We start from the raw sequence: 24,144 nt of genomic DNA, 5'->3' as shown, positions 1-24,144 counted from the left end.
AGCGTGGGCTGATCTGGAGGCAGCCTCTGTGGAGGGAGAAGACTTGGTCCCCAGTCACAATGGAGGCTCAGTACGTGCCAGGCCTGTGGTGTTGACATTGGTGGCACTGGAATTCAGATAAGGGACAGGGCCTTGCTTGCATGAACGGGGGCCACACTGAGAACAGGACTTAAAGGATAGGGCGAATTAGCTGGGCAAAGGAGGGGGGCCCAGGGGTCAGCTGTGAGCAAAGCCCGGGGTCACCTTCCCGGAGGTGCCGGGAAGAAGAGTTTGGACGCGGTTCTCAGTCTGGGAAAGTGGTTCATGCTTTGGCTGCTTTGCAGGCCCCTTAGACTCCGTGGGAACAAATTTCCACCCCAGACATGCTTCTCCCCATTCCTCCTCATCTCTGCCAAACTGGAAAGGGCAGTGTCCCCCACAGGTCCTCTCGAGCTCGGATCGCTGGATGGCTGAGCCTGGAGGGCCCCCTTATTTGTTTAATCCTACCCTGCATTCATTTTCTCTGCTCCTTGTAACCCTATAGGTTCCCGCCCCCCCAACCCCCGCCCCGGAATCTTCGTTCTCATGCCTGCCCAAACCACATTTCTAAATCACAAATATGAATCATGTAAGTCCTGTGCGTTAAAAACGTGATTCTCCACTGTCCACAGGACAAAGTCTAAACTTCAGGCCTGTTATAACCTGGCCCCAGCCTCCTTTTTCTGGCTGTGTTCTGGGTCTGAGTGGCCATTTAGGAGAAGTAAAAATATTTTACAGTGAAGTATTCAAATTTTCTGTAGTTCATGGTGCTAAAAGCACTTGGGTTGTATGATGCCAACATATTTTCCTTATTAACCATTCAAAGCTGCAACACAGAAACGTTTATATTTATAATGATCCCCTATCACCAAAGAAAAATTGAAATCTGGTTAGTAACTCATATTTTAAAAGACAGAAGAAAGATAAATGACACCTTTGGGGAAGGATTTCTACCCAAAATGACAAATTTTTTTTTTTTAAATCTATGCTTAAAAAGCTAAGCTTCAGGGGCGCCTGGGTGGCTCAGTTGGTTAAGCGACTGCCTTCGGCTCAGGTCATGATCCCGGGGTCCTGGGATCCAGTCCCGCATCGGGCTCCCTGCTCCTCGGGCTGCCTGCTTCTCCCTCTCCCTCTGCTGCTCCCCCTGCTTGTGTTCTCTCACTCTCTCTCTGTCAAATAAATAAATAAAAGCTTAATAAAAAAAAAAAGATAAGATTCAGATATCCAGAGAACATATGATGCACACAAAGGAACTCTGAGGTGGTCGCAGGCACACATAGATCCTGATGGATCCTGTCAGGAGACAGGGAGACCCTAGATAAGCAAGATTTGAGTGATGGCAAGAAAGCAATCACAGATATCCCAGACTCCTCTAAGCTGGCTCCTACTCGGTATACATGGAGCTGGGGCCTGAGGCCCTTAGCATCCAATGTGCCATTCCTTTTTGGTCACTCATTTGAATGGCACTTCTTGGAAATGGAAGCAGGTTCTCTTTTGACTGCGCGCAGGGCAGATAAGCCAAGCGAGACACATGGGAGTTGGCTGCCCTCAGCATGTTTCAGAAGTGGTCAGATCCCCACAGAGCGAATGAGAGGTAGGAGAGTGAGAGTCCCGGGGGGCGGCCTGTGGTGAGGCTGCCTTCCCTTGGTCAGCAGTTCTTGGGGCAGCGGTGGCAGTTTTGATTGGGGAGGAAGGGTCATTGGGAAGGGTCACTGCCTCCTAAGGCAGCAGAATCCTCAGTGCCCTTGAGCAGAAGGCGGTATGTTCTAAATGCCCTCAGGTACAGCCCACTGTGACCCCACCCTCCCCTGCCAGGGGCACATTCACCCCGGGAGAGGAATGCAAAAGGATATGGTGTCTGTTTTACCCACCCGATTCAGTCGGCAGTGTGGACATTCCACACATACACACTTGGAGAGGGCAACCGTGCCAGGATTAGTGGCTGGTGGAGCTGTTCCTTCCCAGGGAGGATGAGGTTGCCTCTTTCCCGGCAGTGAGCCGGTGGGGGTGGGAAGGGAGATAGTGCTGCCCAACAGAGCGGGGGGCTGCCTGGATTCTCCTAATCCTCCCGTGGAACTGCCAGTGGCCTGAGAAGCCTGAATTGTGGGTTAGTTCGTGGCTTCCCTGCTCCGTATAAAAAGTGGGTGAGCTTTGTTATCCAGTGAGGTTTTGCAGTCAGTCCTTACTGAAGTCAAGCCAAGTTGGTCCGAGGGCAAACAAAGCTGCAGGAAACATGGAACTTTCTTACACCTTCTTGAAAATGCAAGTCATGTTGCCTAGGAAATACTTCTCTCCCCTAGTGTGCTGCACACCGCCAGCATTGGAGCTATGGAAGAGGCAGCCGAAGTTATTCCAAGAAAGCTCTGGAAGTTTGATAATACGAGGAAGTGTCATTTCTCCCCTACGTCAAGCTGGGGTTCTGGGAGTGCACATGGCCGAGAGGAAACCGTGCTCAGCTTTGGGAGGTTATTCCGTGCCGGGCTCCTGCACACGCTGGCTGGTGTCCTGGCCGGGCTGGGTGAGGGCACGTGTGAGACCATGTGCAAAGACTCCCAGTGCCAGATGCGGTGTGATGAGTGAGAGTGTGCCAGTTGGCTGGAAGGATGTAAGTAAACAAGAGCAAATATCTACCCAGCGGTGTGCAGCCTCCCCGAGTTCCAAAGCTGACTGCTGGACTTGGGTGGCAGCCTCGCAGCGGACTGTCTCCGGAGCAGAGGGGAGTCCGCAGGACAGAGCACAGAAGGTGCCTCCCCCTGCTAGTTAGGAGGACACTTTTAAAGCATTTCCTTCTCACATGACCACGTAGTGTGGTGCGGGTGAACTGCTTGCTCGAATGGTGGTTAAAGGTATGACCGTGGACACAGCGATGGAGGAAGCTGGGGGTGAGACATCCGGGAGCCCTGAGCCGTCCTTCCTGGCGACCCTGGGTGACCCACAGGTGACCCTTGTGTCCGTCCACAAGCGGAGGTCCTTCATGAGGAATGCTGGGGCCAGGGGCTCCACCAGGCCGGTGACTTCGGAGGAGGAAGGAGAGTTTTCCCGGAAGGTTTTGAATGGAACACGGGGAATCCGTTCCAATCAGGTTAGTGCAGTTGCAGAAGGACTAAAAAGCCGTGGGGGAGTTGGACCGGGCTTACAGATGGAGGCTTCTCCCAGGTCCGAGGAGCAGAGCAGCGAGGGGTCAGGGAAGCCAGTCTCGGGGAGGGAGCTGGAGGCAAGGTGGATCTCCAGAGACTAAAGTCCATCATGGTAACTCCCGGCTGTGGTTGCTTATTTTTAGGATATTTTGTAAGCCTCCATGGAGCAAAAGTTTTCCTAAAGGCAACTCAGACAAAAATGGATTTTCCCTTCTTCTTCTGTTTTTTTTTTTCTTTGAATGTGTACCTTATTTTGTTAATGTCTGCATTTCGACTAAAGAAATACTCTGAGCAGCTTGCTGCAAAACGAAGCTGCTCTTCTTAAGCAAATGGAAGTTTTGTTAACCCAAAGGTCAGGTCATGTTCAAAAGTAGGGCAGTGTAACATTTTGTAAAAATGGTGCCTTTCCGTAGCTTTTCCGGGTGGGACTGCTGGTTTGTGTGGGTTATTTTTTTAGTGACGAAGGCGGATGGACAAAAATACTAGTTGGTTCCAAAGGAAAGTTTTCATGAGTCTCTTGCTCCTTTAAGAGTTATTTTTGTTTCTTCTGGTTTTTATTGTTTACAAAGTCCCAAAGCTAAAGGAAATTTTGTGAAAAGAGGTTTTTGAAATGTACTCTGCAAAAGATTTACATCTGTTAAAGGAGATTTATGAAACATATTTATGCAGTGTATGGTCAGCTTTTATATTGTTTAGCTGAGTGTCTAAGAGAGCAAAATATTAAATTTGGAGAGGGGGGAAACGCCTGCTATTTCTTTAAAATGTTCAGACAACTGCTTTACAAAATCCAGCCTGTGTCTATTTGAAGGTGAAATATTCTGATTTTTAACGGCTAGTACTAATCTCATGTGACTAGGGGAGCAACCTGAACCTGGCTGGGGGAACCCTTTGGAAAGGAGGGTTCCCGTAGAGGCTGTGGTCCTGAGGGGAGCAACCTGAACCTGGCTGGGGGAACCCTTTGGAAAGGAGGGTCCCCGTAGAGGCCGGGGTAGAGGCTGTGGTCCTGAGGGTCTGGCGCAGATCTGTGCTCTTCTGGTGCCAGGCCGGGGACGTGGCAGGTGAGTCTCGGTCTCCTCCAGCTTCCCATTCCCCACTGCAAAGTGGAATGGTAAGTCCCACTTCCTGGGGTTGTGAAAGCACTTTGTGGAGTACTATAGAAACACAGCATGGTATTGTTTCTGCCAGAATTAACTATATTCAGTAGAATTCCCAACTCAAGATGTGTTTGGTGCTCTCTGAATGTCTGGTAGAACTGTGTCAGCCAGTTAATCTGTCTGAGCAGAGTTCCAGCTATTTCTTTCTAAAGCTCTGAGTGTAAAAGCAACATGTGCTTATTTTGGGGCACAGGGGAATCGAGAAAAGTATTAGGAAGAAAATGTAAGCAACCGTATGCCCCAGCCATATATATGTACATCTGTCTGTTTATTTACAGATACAGGAGCAGGTGGTACATGGTATTATACACCTTATATTTTTTACTTAGTGTTTTGTGAACATACACCCACACACATGTGACATATGTACATCTATATGTCATCAGGTTTAATTGTGGTCCCACTTTTAAATTTAGGATTATTTTTAGAAAGAATTTAAATGAATTATTCTCAAATGGGGGAAATTTGTAGTAGCTGGTTTAGGATGATAAGAACCAAGCTAAAAGTCATTTGTAAATGAGTACTTGTTTATTGCCAACAATGTGTTGACCCAAAATCTGTGATAAATCAAACTTTGGATCTACTTGAGAGTTAAGTTATTTCATACTTGGTATGTCTTTTTGTTGATAGCCATTCTAACAGGCCTGAGGTGATACCTGGTTGTGATTTTGATTTGCATATCTCTGGTGATTAGCAATGCTGAGCCCCTACACATGTATCTGTTGGCCATCTGTATGTTTTCTTTGGAGAAGTGTTTATTCATTTCCTCTTCCCATTTTTTAATTGTGTGTGTGTGTATAAATATAAATATATGTGTGTATACACACACACACACACACATATATATATAGCTATTGAGTTGTAGGAATTCTTTATGTATTTTGGATATTAACCCTTTATCAGATTTGTGGTTTGCAAATATTTTTTCCCATTCCATGGGTTGTCTTTTCATTTTGTTGATGGTTTCTTTTGCTGTGCAGAAACTGTAGTTTGATGTGGTCCCACTTGTTTATTTTTGATTTTGTTGCTTGTGCTTTAAGTGTCATATCCAAAAAATAATTGCCAGGACCCATGTCAAGGAGCTGGATTTGCCCCTGTGTTTTCTTCTAGAGTTGTATGGTTTTCGGTCTTCTGTTTAAGTCTTTAATCCATTAGGGTTAATTTTCGTGAATAGTACAAGATACGGGTCCATTTTCATTCTTTTCCATGTGACTATCCAATTTCTCCGGCACCATTTATTGAAGAGACTATCTTTTTTCTCCATTGAGTATTGGCTCTTTTGTCAAAATTACTTGACCACACATTATTATTTTTTTTTAAAACATTTATCAATCACCTCCATTTCATTTTCTGAGGATTATTTTTAGTATCAAGTTCCTATTGTGCGTTACAGGGTAGTATATGCTATAAACATGTGTTTATACCTAAGTCTTTCAAAGGAATATATTTGTTTTATGTTGATCTGATCATACCTATAATTCTAGGCAAAAACTTACATTCGTTAGCCAGTATAGAATACAGTTTTGTGTGATAAAACACATGCTGCATTATTTCACCAAATCTGACTGCCATATGGAATTTATCAATAATAATAATTAGCAAAAATAATCCCAAGTTCATTGACTTCCGTCATAACAATTATCTGAATTACTAGCGTTGGTGTGACATTTCTTCCAGCCTGTGGTACTCTTGCACATATTTAATGTAAGGTCTTTTACATCATGATCTTATAATTCTGGCAAATGAGATAAGGGAATGGTGACCTTATGATTCTGACTTACACTGTTTTGTTCAAATGTAATATATTTGAAGATACTGACAGTTGCTTGATAGTGACAGGTCTGTTGTATAGAATTTCTTTGATGGGAGGGGCCTGACATACAGGATTATCAGAGAAGAAGAAGCAGAAAAAATGCTGTTGGTTTGATAAAAGTCTGATGGAATAGTTGTTGCGATAGACATAAGTTAAAAGCCACAAAATTCTCTGAAACGGTTAATAGTAAAGCTGTTTGGAACGAGATTGCAAGCAAGTTTTCTGAGGTAATAACTGTGAAGTGCTTCTTGGAGAGGTCTTAAAGAGTTTGTGAATTTCTAAATTTTATTTTGCCTTAAGTAGAAAACAACATGCGTTGTGTGTATATATTGAGACTGGTTAATTTAACCTTATTCACTTTTTATCCCAAGCAAATAATGGATAATACTGCATCCAGTTTCTCAGGAAGAGTTCATACTTTTCCTTGCTGTGGTCAAGAGAAGGAAACAGGCAATACATTTGTTCAGAATTTCCCAGAAAGTACACAGTCAACACCAGAGCTGGGGTGGCCTTGGAGGGCAGAGATCGGATGTCGCACCCACAGCCAAGGCCCATAGTTGGCCCTCATCAGTGTTTGAGTTAATGCCTGAGTTTTGGTTGGTTTGTTTTTTTCAGTAGATAAAATTTAAATAAGAGTGGCTGGAAGCTCTTTCTGGACCTTGGTGAAACATCATGAAAAAACTGTTTGAAGGGGTTGGAGTGGGGGTGGGGGAATATGTACACTAGTTTTAATGATTAGTTTTCCTTATCAGTTAAATGGTGGAAATAGTTAAGTTCTCTGCTTTCCTCCTTGGGCCACTTTTGAGGACCAGATGAGTCATGTTGTCTTCCTAGTCATTCATTTTCAAACATTTATGATGTTAGCTTTTTAAATCCTTTTAGCTAGCTTTCAGGCCTTCCTGCAAAACTGTAGGGTGGCCTTTCTTACTACCCCATTTTACCCACAGCTAAGAAAACTGAGGCTGGGGTTTGCTCAAACATGGCTGGAATTCATACGCAAGACTGTCAGACACATCCTCAATAAATTCACAGCAAGTAAGATGGACAGATATTTAAACAAATATGTGAAAATATTTTTAGAGTATAATGCCATGCACAACTATACCATCAGGGCATCACTGTTGTTGTATTTATCACAATGATTGATATTATTGTTGATGTTGTGTGGTTTAACATGATATTCTTTGCCTTAGATAAACTGAAAAAACACATTTGTTTTCTGGTATAAAAGTGACACTTGTTTGTTTTTTTAATTTAAATTTTCATAACTGGAAAACATACAGATAGTCTCACCCATAGGTAATCTCAATTTTATGTATTAATACATGAGTAAATACTCATGTAAATGTGTATACATACAGGTTTAACAATGAGACATGGACCCTTCTTCGGGTTTTAGAGACTGGTGCCCATCTGCCTGGAGTGTTTCATGTGGGATCTTTTCTTGAGTCAAACAATCTCTTCTGACCCTCTTATGAACCTCTGATATCCAGAGATTTCTTAGATAAGAATAGGGCCTGTCTAGGGCACCTGGGTAGCTCAGTCATTAAGTATCTGCCTTCGGCTCAGGTCATGATCCCAGGGTCCTGGGATAGGTCATGATCCCAGGGTCCTGGGATCGAGCCCGGCATCGGGCTCTCTGCTCCACGGGGAGCCTGCTTCTCCCTCTCCCACTCCCCCTGCTTGTGTTCCTTCTCTTGCTGTGTGTCTCTCTCTGTCAAATGAATAAATAAAATCTTAAAAAAAAAAAAAGAATAGGGCCTTGCAGTGACTCATTCACAGTGTATTCAGGAGGATATAGGAGGTTCCAGAACCACTGCCACCTCTTCTTGTGTCCTGCCTCGTAAATGTGGTTGCCTTGAATGTATTTGCAGTTAGAAATATTGGAGAAAGCAGAGTGAGTACTGATATTCTGCTGCAGTCTGAAGTCCCAGAGACAGCTAGAGGTGACCTACTAAGGTTTGAAGGAAGGCTAGGCTCAGACTCAGGCAAGCAGCCGGGCTCAGTGCTCCTGGCTGCTCCCTCAGCCTCCTTACTGAGCTCACTCCCTTAGCTGTTAGCCTCTTTGTTATGTGGCAAGTAAGGTGTGGCTCTTTTTCCGTGTTTGCCGCGTTTTGCTTTCTCTGCATTGTGGTCTCTTCCTGTAATTAGCATGGTTAAAAGGAAAATGTAAACTTAAACATGGTTTTAAAAAAATAGCCTGCTGGACTTTTGAGCTGGATTTAAATCCGAGCTGTTATTTAAATTGATTTCTGACCTTTGATAAGTATTAGACTGCTTCAACAGTAAAATGGTGATAATACTTATTTGTAGAATTATCTTGACCATTAGGGTTATAAAATGCCATCCTCATAAAATAACACTGAGAATCATTAACTATTTGCTTTTACTGGATCTGCGTACATATGAAAACAGCAGGACGTCTCTGTTTTTTGAATTCCGTTGAAGTTCAGGTGCCCAGAGTTGTATGGGGCAGAAGTTAGACACTGGAAGGGTTATATGCTTGTAGCACATTTCTGCCTCTTGAATTGTTAAGGGTGTTACACAGCCTTCGAAGTGAAAGAAGTCTCAAGGGTAAGTTGGGCCAGTGGTATCTTTAAGGAAGATGGGGATCCCAGTGGAGCGAAGAGATCTCAAAAGTGCCTAGTGTGTCCTTGCATTGTGCATGTGGTAGAGTTGCTTTTTGATTTGTGGTCACAGACATTTTCTACAAGGCATGTCATTTCTGGGCTTTTCAATTTCGGTCTGGCTCTGAAACCTTTCATCCAAACATGGCACCCCATTTCCAATTTCTTCTTTATACCAGACTGGCCTATCTGCAGATCTTATTTTCCTTTAGCTCCACCTTAGTGAATCAACCCTTTATATCCCTTTACCCATCTTTTCTTTTATAAGCCCTGAACTCACAGCAAATTCCATGTGGCCTGAGTGTCTAAAGAGTAGCAAAGAATTGAAATTCATGTTTGGATTCCCCTCTGTGGAAATTCCCCCTCTTCCTGTGTTGCCAGTCCCTTCTAATCTGGATGCCCACCATACTAATAGTTTGTTAAAAATTTAAAGCCTAGCAGAAGTTCTTCCCCAACCTGTTGGGCTTGCCAAAGAAGTCCCAGACGTCTGTCCTCAAGAAGTATATAGTTTAGTGAGAATTAGGCAGCACTGGGGTTCCCTAAGGTTTTCCCTGGACATGGTTTGTTCCCTGGACCCCCTCTTCACTGGCCATGATTGCTTGATGAGCCCTTAAACCTCAACGTGTTTGTTTGCAAAAAAGCTTTATCTTTTGTAACTACTCGTCTTTAGAAACCTGCCTGTCTAGAAGAGGGACCTCTGAATATTGTTTCCTCCAAACAAATAACATCCAATGCTTCTGCAAACCTTTTTGGCAGGAGCATAGAATCCATAATTCCGGGATTAAGAGCTAGCATTGTGGCTTGGGGTTTGGGGAGTTTTAGCTAGACCTACCTAGGACCCGGCAGAGTAAGTTGGATAGTAAATCATTAGGGGTTTGTTTTTCCAGCAGACAAGGTGATTGAGGGTTATGTCTTGTTTTAAGGAGGCACTTCTGCTTATTAAGACATTATATTAAAGTGAGCATCCTTGAATATCTTAGTTTTTCTTTCATCTTTTTCAATTAAACAAGTATTTAATACCAGTTACAATCCAGTCAGTGGTCTAGATCTTTATATTCATGTTGTTTTAATTTTTAAACTAATTATTTTTTAGAATTTGGTAATGCATGTACATTATACATTAGGTCATACACTGAAAAGTAACTCTTCCTTCAGCCCCTTCTTGCCTCAGCCCTGGATCCTTCTCAAACTCTGTACCAGTTTCTTACGTATTCTCCCAGATATAGTCCATGCATATGCAACCAGCTATGTGTATAATATTCTTTTTCTCACAAATAGTGCTGGCAAGCTATGAGAGACTTACTTTGGTGGCCCTCCCAGTGAACTACGCCTCCTTGTATTTAAGCCCTTCTGTAATTCCCTCCCATATTGGCTGAGCTTGGCCATGTGACTGGCTTTGGCCAATGGTGAATTAGTGAGCGTGATGCAAGTAGAGGCTTGGTAAGTGCTTGCACATTGGGCCTTGTTCTCTGGGAATGCTCACTATTGTGACAGCTGCTGCTCAGAACCCAGAAACCAGCAACTGTGAGGTACCCAGCCTAGGCATGTGGAGAGGCTTCATGGAGGAGAACTGAGCTCCTTGCCCATGGCAACCAGACAATAGCCAGCCTCAACTTGCCAGCCATGTTGAGGGATAGACCGTCTTCTTGGAAGTAGAACCTCCATCCCCATTGACACCACTCCAGAGGATGCGCTGAGGAGCAGAGACAAGCTTTCCCTGCTGAGCCCTGCCCACATTGAAACAATATGAGCTGTCATTCTGAGGCACCAGATTTGGTTTGTCTTGCAGCAACAGATAACTGAAACACTGTATTCACTATGTATTCTGTGACCTGCTTTTTTTCACTGAATGATATATTTGATAATCCACCTATTTCAGTATATACAGAGTTACCTCATTCCTTTTTTAAGAGCTGGTTACTATTCCTTTGTATAGCTGTGTAGTAATTGAATTAATCAACCCTATTGATGGATATTTAACGTTTCCAGTTCTTTGCAGTCTTTAATATCTTCGCTGCATGCTTGCTTTTATACATGAACAAATATATTTATTGAGTAAATTCTTGGAGATGGAGTTGCTGGGTCAAAGAATACTTGGCTTCGTCATTTTCATGTGCATTGCCAAGTTGCCCTCATGAAAGGTTACATCCCCACCTCTAGGGCATGAGTTTACTGTGCTGGTCCCAGCAGTACTGCAATGCTGTTGAAATGTCACATTTCTGCCTTGCTATTGTTTTTGCATATATTGAAAAGGCATTTGCATTTCCTTTTTGATGGACTGTCTTTTTTCTGTTGGATTGTTGGCCTTTTTCTTCTTAGAAGGAGCTCTTTGTATTTTAAGGAAATTAGCTCTTAATACGAAGCAAATCTTTTCTCCCCCTCCGTTTCTCATTTATCTTTTTCCTTGGTTAGAGCAGTGTTTTCTCCTAATTGTGGTTAGATTTATCAGTCTTCTGTAGCTTTTGGATTTTCTTGTTTTTCTGTTTCTTTTTTCATATTTAGACTTTCCCCTGCCTGAGATTATAATGGGTATTTTCCTGTGTTTTCTTGTATTATTACTGTTTTGCTTTTTACATCTTCATCTCTGAGCTACCTGAAACAGCTCTTGATAAATAGGTTCCAAATTCTATTTTTCCCAGTTGTCCATTAAAACTGTTGTGCCATGTCATCCTTATCATATACTGCATTTCCATATTTATACCACAGGTAATCTCAGTATATTTATTTAATGCAATAAACTCTTGAGTTGCTATCCCATAAATTACTTATTTTCTTTTTTCTCTACTATTTAGAAAATACTATAGTGAATATTTTTTAAAAACAAGTCTTTATAATTATTAATCCCAGACTAGTTTAGGATTTCCTTTGTGGATGTACAAATGAACATTTATAGTCTGCTTTGAAAATTATTTAAACTTTCATTTTGCTAAGCTGCTCAAAAGCTGAAGTTGGAAAGATAGGTGTTTTATGCACAGGGATACGGAGAAGATCAATCCATGTAATTGAGATTCATCTGGAGATATATAGGTAAGATTGTGAAGGCACAGAGAGTGACATGCTTTTTGATCATGTACCATACAGAAAGGCCTGTTCCTGAATTTGAGAAGCATATAATAGTACTGGTATAAAAACTATCTCTGATCAGGAGTGTGGGGAGGCTGGGGCCCTGCGAAAAAAGGAATATTTGGTTTTGCTAATAGAATGGCTGAAGTCAGGTCATTATGGGAAGAAAGAAGTCAGGAAATTATGCTTGTGCTCTGGTACATTAAGAAAATGCGTCCATTTAATTCAGGGAACCCTTGTGATTTATAGGTACCAACTCTTAACTGTCCCAGACTCCCAAGGGGACAGTGCCACTCAGTGGAGGCAAAACTGAGAAGTTCCTCCAGCCTTCCCCCTCCTGCCCCTCTAGGTCCAGCCACTCTTGCTCATTTCCCCTGGCTCACGGAGCATACTTCCAGACCTTTTATCACAGGCCTGTGGTCTGACCCCACAGGGCCTGGGAGGTCTGCATTTGGAACACGTGCCCATGTGGTGGTTAAATTTAACCCCTGCTAAGAGAATGAGATGGACACCCCTGGAAGGAGAGACACAGTTAAGGTGCTGCCCAGTCTATGTATGTGTGTTGCAGCAGGATCCAAGCTCTGCAGGGAGATTTCAGGAATCAGCCCCAGGTGGGCCTGCCACACTCGTTTGTGCCCGTGAGTGGTATCACACTCTCTTCATTCCCTAGAGAAACCTGCACATCTTCTAGGTAAGAAAACACATTTTGCCAAGGTGGACAGTTGATGTCTAGGTTCAGAGTCACAGAACGTTCGAGCTAAAAGAAACCCATCAGAACCATTTCATTTGGTCAGTCATGTTTTTATAGCTTTCTTTCCCTGCATTTTATGATCTTGAACTCTCGGGCTGGTTTGACACCCATGGCATTGTTTTCCATTTTCTCAGTGCCAGACAAGCTGGGATATTTCAGCAAATACTTAGTTTCAAGGCTAAAAAAAAAAAAATATGCTCTTTCTTTAACCTTTAGATCCTGTCTAAACTTTCTCTGCCCACTCGTGCCGGGGAGCCAGCAATGAAGCAGAGTTTCGCCTTTGACAATGTTGGCTATGAAGGCGGCCTGGATGGCGTGTGCCCTCCTCAGATGACCAGCAGCACCATCAGCATTTCGGGCATGACTTGCCAGTCATGTGTAAAGTCTATCGAGGGCAGGATTTCCAGCTTGAAAGGCGTCGTGAGCATTAAGGTTTCCCTGGAACAAGGCAGCGCGACCGTCAAGTACGTGCCGTCCATCCTGAGCCTGCCACAGATTTGCCGGCACATTGAGGACATGGGCTTTGAGGCCAGCATCGCAGAAGGAAAGGCCGCCTCCTGGCCTTCAAGGTCCTCGCCTGGCCTGGAGGCCGTGGTCAAGCTCCAGGTGGAGGGCATGACCTGCCAGTCCTGCGTCAGCTCCATCGAAGGCAGGCTTGGGAAACTGCAAGGGGTAGTGAGGGTCCGAGTGTCCCTCGGCACCCAGGAAGCAGTCATTACCTACCAGCCTTATCTTATCCAGCCCCAGGACCTCAGGGACCATGTCAACGACATGGGCTTTGAAGCTGTCATCAAGAACAGAGTGGCGCCCGTAAGCCTGGGACCAATTGATATTGGGCGGTTACAGAGGACGGACCCAAAGACACCTTCGGCTTCTGATAACCAGAATCTCAATAACTCTGAGCCCTCGGGGCACCACGGGAGCCATGTGGCCACCCTGCAACTGAGAGTGGATGGAATGCACTGTAAGTCTTGTGTCCTGAATATTGAAGAAAACATAGGCCAACTCCCCGGGGTTCAAAATATTCAAGTGTCCTTGGAGAACAGAATCACCCAAGTACAGTACGACCCTTCTCGTGTCACTGCAGGTGCCCTGCAGAGGGCCATTGAAGCTCTTCCACCTGGGAACTTCAAGGTCTCTCCTCTTGATGGAGCAGCAGGGAGTGGGACCGGTAGCAGGTCTTCCAACTGTGGGGCCCCCGGCCCCGCCTCGAGAACCCAGGCGCCGGGCGTGTGCAATACTGTGGTGCTCGTCATTGCTGGCATGACCTGCACGTCCTGTGTCCAGTCCATCGAAGGCCTGATCTCCCAAAGGGAAGGAGTGCGGCAAATATCAGTCTCTCTGGCTGACGGGACCGGAGTGGTGCTCTATGATCCCTCTGTAATTAACCCAGAAGAACTCCGAGCTGCTGTTGAAGACATGGGATTTGAGACTTCAGTTCTTTTTGGTATGTAGTTGAGCCATGTGAAGCACAACCCGGGTTCTCCTTCTTTCCTTCTTTCTCCTTACGACATAGTGCCTGCAGGGTGGGGGGGGGCACACTCGCTGCTCACTTGTCAGCAGGGGTGACCAAATTCTGCAGCTTGTGTCAGGGTAGAAGAGAGAGAATTTTCTGGTGTGTAGATTTCGCCTCTCATGTAGCTGGGACGAAGATGTTAAGTTCTTTGTTTTTTTCTGAAGAGAACTCCGATTCTGTGTTCTTTTTAAAAAAGAGTCCTGTGAGAACATCAGGGCCTTCTCTCTCCAAAGGAACCATCATCATATTCTGAGATTTCTCTGCTGAACAGAACAGTAAAAACGGAACCTTAGTCTCACCAGCTGGAGCCCATTCCGTTGAAAGTGGGAATTAAGGAGGCGATGCAGTGATGGTTGCCCTTGCCCTCCTGATGGCTGTGGGAAGAAGTGCGCCTTTCTGCCATGTGCCGGGACCTGTGCGCGGTGGGCTCTCCCGAGAGCCTATGTCATAGTGTGGCAGGAGCCAGCAAGGGCAGGGGACGGAGGCCGGGACGCTGGAGGCAGCTCGGTGTGCTGGGGGAGCCGAGAGGAGCGTCCTGAGTGTCAGGACTCAGGAGGAGGTGAGACAGGCTGGACTTCAGGTGGGCCACTCCGAATGGGCTGCACGTCCTGCTGAGGTTGGACTGTACCATAAGGGTGACACCGTGTGTCAGCGGTGGGTTTTAATCGAGAGGCAGCGCAGGTGAGCTCACACCTGAGCAGGCCAGTCGGTGTCGGTGCAGTGTGGATTGGGACACAGAGACCGCATGGGAGGCTGGATGAGAGATGATGGGCTGGAGAGCAAGAGATGGATTAGAACGACACCCAGGAGGTTGCATCCAGGAAGCTTGGTCCAGATGAGTGGTGTGATGGGACAGGCTGTGGAGGAAAGGGAGAGCCTGCGGCCAGCGCGAGCTGCGTAGATACTGGAGGACAGCAGAGTGTTGGGTTGAATTCTGGGAGAGTGGGGCTGGAAATGCAGATTTGGGTGGTGGGAGCCGTGAGAAATGACAGAAGGCCGGGGAAAGTGAGTGTGACCCGGGACGGGCAGAGGGAAGAATGTGACGGCACTGGTGTGGAAGGAAGGGTGTCTAGAGAAGGAGATTTTCACAGACGAGGACGGCACCCTGGAAGTAAAGGAAACTGTTTCAAGGAGGGGGCTTATGGGGTCTCAGGCTCCATGTAACTAGGAGGAGGAGGCTCGGGCGAGGGGGTGCCCAGCTGCATGGTTGGGGGGGTTGGGCGCAGCCCTCCAGGAGCTTAGCCAAGGAGGGATAGAGAAGGTGATAGGTACGTAGAGTGTTTGCAGAGAGGCTGAAGGTGAGGAGGGAGAGCTGGACATGCGAGGGACAACTGTGTGGGCAGCAGTGTTTTCACGGCTTTGCTCCCAGGATACAGACCCTGTGCGGCTGTGTGAGTTGCCGGCCGGGTCAGGCCGGTAGAGTGCCGTCAGTCTACGCTGCAGCCAGCCTGGCTCCAAGAAGGGCTTGTGGGCGAAGACCCGTGGCCGCGCTCAGGGCCAGCTGGACTTGGGTTTCCCATGTCCACTTCGTGGTGGCCACCAAGATAAAGTGTGTCTCCTTGAAAAGTTCGCTCTGTCTTGGTGCTGCCCTGCACACACATCCTTAAAGGGAGTGGGTAAGTCATGTGCAATGACTTGGCCCTGTTCTGTACTTTGTCTTTTGTACCAAGTTTCAGTAAGGAGTTTTTAAACAAAAATCAATGAGGAGAACACAATGAAACAGTAAATCCTGTACTTAAAAGGTAGGAAATATAATACAGAGTCATCATCTGCTATATTTGTGTGAGGTTTCAAGCCTTCCAACCGTAGAATCGGGTTGTTGGCAGGAAGAAGTTTGCATTGAACTGCATAATCCAGAATAATTGGATTTGACTAAGTAAGTGTAGAAAGAAAAGAGCAGTGCTTTTTATTGGCCAGAATTATGAGAATTATGTTTTTAGCCCGAGAGGTATTTATTGTACTAGATTTAGCAAATAAAGATATAGGACACCTAGTTGGATTTGAATTTCAGATAAGCAGTGAATACTGTTTCAGTTTAAGTGTGTCCCACGCAATATTTGAGACAGACTTATACTAAGAAGTTATTTGTTGTTTATCTGAAATTCAAATTTGGCTGGGCATTTTGTATTTCACCTGGCCGTCTTTATAATTTAGGAGAAACCATAGTGTGCTGATGACTATCTTCATAGCCACTTAAATGCTAAAAAGGCATTATTTGTATTTGGTCATTCTGGAATGATCAGAAAGAGGAGCTCCTTGAACACAGACTTCAAACCATGTTGTTTCTCCTTGGACTCAGCAGCACCTAGTGCACAGTAGGTGTTTGTGAGGGGAGTGAAAGAGAAAGCAAAGGCTGTGACAGGTGGGCTCATGGGGTAGCTCAGTGACAGGGTTGAATCTGGGGAACTGCTCAGAGATGGTAGAGAGAGCTGAATCACCAGCCACACAGGGAATGGGAAGGAAACCAAGAGATGACTGAAAGCAGAAGCTGGTGCCCCAGCAGGAGGGTCTGAGCGAAGAGGGCGCCACGAGAGCCTGGGGGCTGAGGTTGCCTGGTACCAGCTGGCAGCCCTGGAGCTACTTAGAGGCTGTGGCCGGGAGCCGGGCTCCCAGTAGATAGAAGGGAAACGCTTCGGGCTTTCCCTCTTTCTGTCCTATCCTTTCCCACTGGTTACCTCCCACATGCCAAATTTAATCAGAAGCCAGTTAGCAAGGGAACCTGGGGAAAGTGGTTTTGCAGGATCAGCTCCCTTGACGATAGAGCAGGGAGAGGAAAGGGAATGGTCTGAGAGCACATGGGCAAGTGGCAGGCGTTGAATTTCAGCCAGCCTACTGGACAGCTGAAAATGCATTTGGACCTGGTTTGTGTCTAGAAATCAGCTCTGCGTGTGTGCTCTGGTTTGCATGGTAAGTACTTTTTGAATGAATAAATGAACAGATGAACGGCTTTATGAACATACCGTGAGGAAAAGTCCTCTGTCATGTGTAACATGTTCCCTCACCCTTGTCAATGGGCAGTGTCCCTCTTGGGGCACTGTTCCCTCATCCCAGCACGTGTTGCGGGGCTTCTGGGTCCCAGGCACTGTACTGGCTGCCGTGAGTGCTCAGAGACCGTCCCAGACCTGCCCACATGTGGTTCACACTCTTAGCAGGGAAGCACATCAGAGACCCATCATCCAAGGCAGGTTGGAATAAATGTGACAAGGAAAGTGTAGGTAGAGCACTTTGAGATTCAGAAGAGGAGGAGAAAATCCAGTATCTGGACTTGATGATAGAGGTGAATTTGGAGCTGGGCTTGGGTCAGACTTCAGGGTCTTAGCAGGCAGAAAAGGGCAGGACTGCACCAGACAAGATGGAGGAGACCCAGCACAGGCCCTGGGTGGGAGTCCTCCCGCTCTGTCTTGGGAGCAGTCTGGCTTGGGTGGAACTTGAGTATAAGTAATGGGCGGTAAGGTCAGACAGGCCAGCACCCTGCTGCAAGCCGCCATCCTATGTGTCCTGGATCCTGGAAGAGGCTCGGAAATAGTCTCCCTGCTTCTTGCCTTTCAACTTTACAGTCTGTTTACTACCCAGCATTCACAGTGTTCCTGTTACTCTGTTGAGACTCCGAAACCTTCCCATCTGTGTTGTGAGAGGGAGACATTAGGGTGATCTAGAAACCCCCTCCCTGACTCCCTACCTTTCTAACCCCTTTCCAATCCTCATAGCAGGCTTGTTCTTACCTCAGGGTCTTGTACTTGCTGTCTCCCGGGTCTAGAGTATGCTTCCCCCCAATATCCACATGGTGCATTTCATTTCATATATACTCTTCTGGACTTTTCCCAAGGCATATATAATTTATATTTAGAAATGCATAGATACATTGTATTTGGTAGATTACAGTATACATGGTGGTCTTGTAATCTCCTTCACCCTGCATCATAAACATGCTTATAGGTCGATCCATATGTCTGCATCACCACCTTCAGCAGCTGCATGGTGTTCTGTTGTATGGATACACCATAACTCAGTTTCCGATTGGACTGTTCTCATCTACTTTGTGTGCATGTGATTGTAAATAATACTGATGGCGGTCTTTGAGGCTACATTTTATGCACATACTTAGTTATTTCCTTATGGGAAATACCTGAAAGCATTAATTATTGGGTCACAGAATATAAACTTTATTTCATTCCATTACAAATATTTATTGTGCCTCTACTAAGTGCCAGGCAGTTAGAAGTACTGTTTTTGATAATATTGTCAAGTAGACTTCCAGAAAGCCAAATCGATTTATATGCCCACTCATAGTCTTAGCGTAGATGGATGAAGAAAAAGGACTTGTTTGGGTTTTGTTAGTTTATTTCAGCTTTCTTTAACAATCTCCAGAAGCTCAGAATTTAGGTGAGTTAAATTCCAATGTGGGAGAATGGCAATGTGTAAGTTGTAGGTTAGTAAGGGAGTACAAAATTCTCTGTAATAGTACAAATATTGTTAAAATTGGTGACCACAATATTTGGATAGAAAGGCAGGTGAATCCAGAAAACTGGTGTTGGAGTGGGAAAATAGGGAGGGGTTGAACAGGTGCAGGGGGGTTGGACAGGTACGGTGCAGATGGATGGGTGTAGGAGATAGAATGTTGAGAGGTTGTGGCCACAAAACAGCTTTCGTGAATTTGAGATCCAAAGGGCAGAGTCATTTTGAACAATGACCAAGTCCAGGAGAGTATACCTGTGCTGGTGGGTGAGGTGTGGTCCCTGCATCAAGAAGGTAGAGAGGTCCTGTGAGGCCAGAGTGATGGAGGGTTTTCACTGAAGGTGCTGAAAGGGTCAGTCAACTGGACCCCTAGAATGAGTGGAATTGTTTTTAAGCCACCTTTCAGAAAATGAGCAAAACATCCCAGGATGTGAGATTTATTTAGAAAAACTTGAAAGTCATGGCCTATTCTCAGTACACGTTAATGCCAACTTCTGTCTTCTGCAGCTTGGATTTTCAAATAATGAGAGTTCATTGTTAAATGATATAATTATCTTTTGTGTATACTCTTTTTTTTTTCTTTTATATATACTCTTAAAAGTACTTTCTGTCATCAAAATTGTGTGACTTTCTGGAGTGATGGAAACGTCCTAGATCTTGACTGGGGTGATTAGTTACGGATGTAGGTATGTATGTGGTGGGCAGAAAAATGGCCCCCAATGATGTCTGCACTCTCATCCCCAGAACGCAATGGGGGAGAGGATGATCTTTTCAGTTTATGGAGCTGGATCAACTGGCTATCCAAATGGAAAATTAACCTTAAGTCTCACCTCTTAACTTACACAAAGTTAATTTGCAGTATGGTATAGGCCTGATATGGAAGTTTATGAAAGTTAACAGCTTCTAGAAGGAAACCGTATGAATATTTTCAGTGTTTAGGCAGACAGATCTGCTACTGGAGCACAAAACATACTAACCATTAAAGCTGGTTTAGTTGGTTGGTAAGTTGGTAAAGTCATTACCATTCAGGACTTGTTTTGTCAGAAGAGCCACCATGAGCTGAGGGTACGGGTGCAGAACACAGCCCGGAACAGGTACGGGCGGTGCGGTCACCTGACACGGACTCGTGTCCAGAGCACATCCAGGATGCAAGCAAACAATAGGGAAAGGCAAACAACTCAGTAAAGGGGTTTAGGGTCCATTGGATTCTTGAGGGTGGGGGGACAAACCTCTGCTAAGGAGAATGTGATACTTAAAGGTATAGATCCTGGGGGTGAAGAGACCTGGTTTAGAAGCTAGCTTCATTACTTACTACCTGAGGGGTTTTGGGGCACATTTTTAAATTTCTTTAACCCATTTCTCTATCTGTACAAGATATTGTACAGCTATTTTAAAGGAGGTCATCCGTGTGCTTAGTGGAGGGCCTGGTGAGTTCTTGTTGTCATCGTCTAATTAGAGCACTCATCCAGCTGGAACATTCCATTCTTGAGTATTGGCATCTTTTCATATGTCTGCAATTGTGTGCCTCTGTCTCTGGTGGGAGGGGGGCAGTGATGGAAACCAACCCCCATGGAGCTTCTTCAGGAGCTCTCACTTGCTTCCGTCAGGCTTGAACCTCCCGTTCTAAAAAAAGTTATTCTTCTAATCTGAATGATTTCTTACATTTTATTCTAGAAAACTGTTATAGCAACCATGTTGGAAATCATAGTGTGGGGAATTCCTCAGCGCACCCCACAGCTGGCGTACCTGTGTCTGCGCAGGAAGGGGCTCCCCATGCTGGGGGGCTCCCTAAAAACCACAACCCCAGCTCCTCGTCACAGTCCCTGCAAGCCTCTACCACAGCGGCACCCCAGAAGTGCTTTTTACAGATCAGGGGCATGACCTGTGCATCCTGTGTGTCCAACATAGAGAGAAACCTGCAGAAAGAAGCAGGTAAGAGGGGGCGCCTGGGTGGCTCAGTGCTTAAGCGTCTGCCTTCGGCTCAGGTCATGATCCTGCCAGGGTCCTGGGATCGAGCCCCACATTGGGCTCCCTGCTCCGCGGGAAGCCTGCTTCTCCCTCTCCCACTCCCCCTGCTTGTGTTCCTGCTCTCTCTGTGTCTCTCTCTGTCAAATAAATAAATAAAATCTTAAAAAAAAAAAAAAGCAGGTAAGAGGTCTGCCCCCACGTTAGACTTGGGGAGGCTGCGTGTGCGGGCTGTCAGACGCTGCGGGCAGCAGAATGGGCATCGTGCTCTCCCTTCACAGTCCCAACTGACTCAGTTTATCAGCAGCCCTGATCATTTGGCAGCAAGTTCATTGTATGATAGCAGAGAAGTCTGTTTGATGTTCTTGGGCACTTGGCATTGTGTTCTTTTGGAAGTGTTTAGCTCGTTTAAGATAGAATAGAATATATCTCTGAGTGAGTTAGTGATGGGAAGTGCAGTGTAAAGGTCCTGGCACATTCCGTGGGTAGTTTCCTCAGTTAGCTTGTCCTGGTGGTCATCTCTGTTTTCCCCTCCAGCCCCAGCCATCGGCCTCACACTGTCGCATGAGTACATAGCCTGCAGTTTGTGGAGAAGTGGCAGTTTTGAACGTCCCATCCTTTGCTCCTGTAAATCACAGAGTGTTGTGGAAGTGCCACAGTGTTGTCTTCTAAACTGCATTTCCAATACTGTCTCTTAAACCTGAAAGTGCAGCAACAATCCGATCCTAGTCTTTTGTTTGGAAAATATCTTAACCCTGACTCCAGCAGCGTCACTTTCTCTCTTTCCATGTATCTCTCTGCTCAGACTCCTTGGCATTCACAGTCAGCCCTAAGGTAAGGTGACACGTTTCCAGCCTCTGGTTCCCTATGCTGTATGTGTCCTGGAGCTCTAGAATGACTGTTTGCAAGTTGAGGCATGCTTGTCATCCATGGGCTGGCTGCTCATAAAATATCCTATATCTCACAGTGCCTGTGGTTCTTTTCCTGACTTGACTCCCCCATTTTTATCCGTTATGGCATCCTTTCTAAAGCACGTGTCTTTCTTTTATGTGAATGAGTCGTGTTTCCCCCTCAAACTCACACAATAGTGTTAGCAAGGTACAAATCTCACTGGACTTACAATAGCGTTATGTCCCAATAAATTCATCATACACTGAAAATACTGTAAGTCGAAAATACATTTAATCCACCTAACCTAGGGAACGTTATAGCTTGGCTGAACCGACCTGAAGCGGATCAGAACGTGTGTCGGTTGTTCCAACAGCTGATGGGAGCTGAGGCGCTCAGCCACTGTGCAGATCTCCAGAGAGGGCTGTACAGCATAGCGCTAGCCCCAGAAAAGGTCCAAATCCACAATTTGAAGTGCGGTTTCTACTGAACGTGTATCACCTTTGCACCATCATAAAGTCGAAAAGTTGTAAACCAAACTGTCATATGTTGGATATGGTCTGCAGTCTGGGATTTCTCTTCCACTTCTGAAAGGGCTTACAGAGTGAAAAAGAGTAAGGAAAACTACTTTCGAAAGAATTTTTTTTTCTGTGTGTGAAAAATGTCTGAAGAAAAAAGCCCACCACTGATGGAACGGTAGTTGCAAGCTGCAGACGGTACCCCTTGCTGTGAGGTGTGTGCCCTTGGCACCCTCGGCATCTTCTGGAGCCTGACTCAGTGGCACCCAGCCAGCCGCACAGACACTGTCTGGGAGCAGGGTGCATCTGCAGAACCCTAGACCCGCTCCAGACCAACTGAACCAGAATCTGGAGTTTAACAGGGTCCTCGGGGGGTTCGTGTGCCCATCAAAATGTGAGAAGCATTGTTCCAGAACACTGGTTCTCACACTGGGCTGGTGCATTAAAGTTGCCTGGCACCCACCCTGAGGGATTCTGATTTAACTGCTTTGAGTTTAGGGCCAGGTCTGGTGATCCCCAAGTGATCCTCATGTGCAGTCAGGTTTGAGAACTCCTCTTCTAGAGGCTTCTGGGGCAGGTGTTTTTCTTTGTTAGGTTATGTTGACTCTGTCGTCCCAGAGGCCTTGCGTGGCGTCTTCTAACTGTGGCCCGATGGTTCCAGGTATCCTCTCGGTGCTGGTTGCCCTGATGGCTGGAAAGGCAGAGGTTAAGTATAACCCAGAAGTCGTCCAGCCGCTGGAGATAGCTCAGCTCATCCAGGACTTGGGCTTTGAGGCAGCCGTGATGGAAGACTACACAGACTCAGATGGCGACCTCGAGCTGATCGTAAGTGCGGCCGGTGGCTGGGCAGGAGCTGGGGGCAGGAGCTGGGGCCTCAGGGCTGCAGGCCTCCGACAGGGGCCAGGAAACTTCTCCCGTTTTACACATATCCTGTGTGTTATCGGGGTTTTGTTTGTTTTGTTTTCCTTCGAAGCCAACAACGATGACCTGTTCATTTTGTGAGGGAATGTTGGGGCTGTCACAGTCATAGGGCTGCACCCCACTGGGCGCATTCACAGTGCGAGGCGGAGGGGGAGGTGAGCAGAGGGAGTGTGGGAAGAAGAAGAATGTAAATGGCAGCTGTCTAGCGCTTGGGTTTGAGGGTGTTGAACCTGAACACATTCCAAAAAGCCCAGAGGCGTCTCGAGGCCAGAGGAGGTGAGTCAGCGTGGTAGCCAGGGCCACCGGTGCTATCACAGCCCGACTGTAGGCACAGGGGTGTCTGGAAGGTAACTGGCGACCAGTGTCCCATAGCAGCCACCCTGTGGTGGCGACCAAGGGTGGATGCCAGGGTGGTGGGGGAGGCTGTTGTTTGCTGTCTGCCCATGTTACCAGCTGTACATGACAGCACACCATCGCAGTACTGGGCATGTCTAGCATTCCCACTACGCTGTATTCACAAGCACTTCTGTATAAAGCTCTTTTTGTGTAAATAAAGGGAGGCTTAGGACAAGGAATTGAGTAATGCCATTGTACCGGGGAGGAAGGGTCTTACTCCTTTACCGTGTTTAGTCACTGCCATTAGCGGTAAGAAAATGTTTGAGTACTAAGGACGTAAGTGGCACTTTGAGCTCTTGATAAGGGGCATTCTTTGTCGAGCAAACCCTCTGCTCGGGATGGGCCTCCCGGTGTGTGGTCAGGCGAAGTGTTCTGCTCTCCAGCTTCCAGCCCTCGGCACCCCTGAGGCCGGAGCACGGCCCCCGCTGCAGACCCCAGCCCCGATGGGGATGCCTCTGCCGGCTCAGACCACTGTGGAAAATCTAGATCATGAATGTTATTGGGAAAGGTGAAAACATTGTTTTTTGAATACACGTTTTAATCTTTATTTTGCCAATAAGAGAAAAAGATAGTAAAGAAATGGGTAAGACAAATGCATAACTAAATTATTACTTCGTTATACGTATATGTATTTGTCTGTAGGTCCAAATGACAAACAATTTATTCATTGAGTTAATGGGTTTAATTGTGTTGAGAAAAGATAACATATATAAAAGATGTATGACATGGTTTTTGAGCTTTTTATGCAGGTGTGGGATCCCGGTTATGAATAGTTCCTAAAATATATTCTATTTGAATTTTAATCTCCACAAGATATTCTTGCACAGAATTGAACATCCAAAGAGTATCGATGACCTACTAAGCACTGCAGAACTTTGAACAAAGCAGAGCTAGAATTGTGGAGAGGTTTTATCAGAGTCAG

The 24,144-nt window shown here is 45.8% G+C and overlaps 1 protein-coding gene across 6 annotated transcripts in view; it reads left to right on the top strand.

Moving 5' to 3' along the window:
* The window catches only part of ATP7B (ATPase copper transporting beta), a 73,234-nt gene that overhangs the window by 17,055 nt on the left and 32,035 nt on the right, over positions 1–24,144 (top strand). For 2 of the 6 annotated variants that reach the window (XM_027589517.2, XM_027589523.2), the window contains exons 1-4: positions 2,570–3,100; positions 12,780–14,010; positions 20,209–20,466; positions 22,567–22,730. In XM_027589517.2, the coding sequence (XP_027445318.1) occupies positions 2,852–3,100; positions 12,780–14,010; positions 20,209–20,466; positions 22,567–22,730 (1,902 nt within the window). In that variant the 5' untranslated portion in view covers positions 2,570–2,851. Of the gene's footprint in view, positions 1–2,568; positions 3,101–12,779; positions 14,011–20,208; positions 20,467–22,566; positions 22,731–24,144 lie in introns of those variants that run through there. The other 4 variants (XM_027589521.2, XM_027589522.2, XM_027589519.2 and 1 more) reach the window with 3 other exon arrangements.

The sequence above is a fragment of the Zalophus californianus genome, chromosome 3, assembly GCF_009762305.2.
Source record: "Zalophus californianus isolate mZalCal1 chromosome 3, mZalCal1.pri.v2, whole genome shotgun sequence".
Classification (NCBI taxonomy): domain Eukaryota; kingdom Metazoa; phylum Chordata; class Mammalia; order Carnivora; family Otariidae; genus Zalophus; species Zalophus californianus.
Note: the sequence above shows the minus strand (reverse complement) of the source record. Positions and strands in the feature narration are given on the sequence as shown.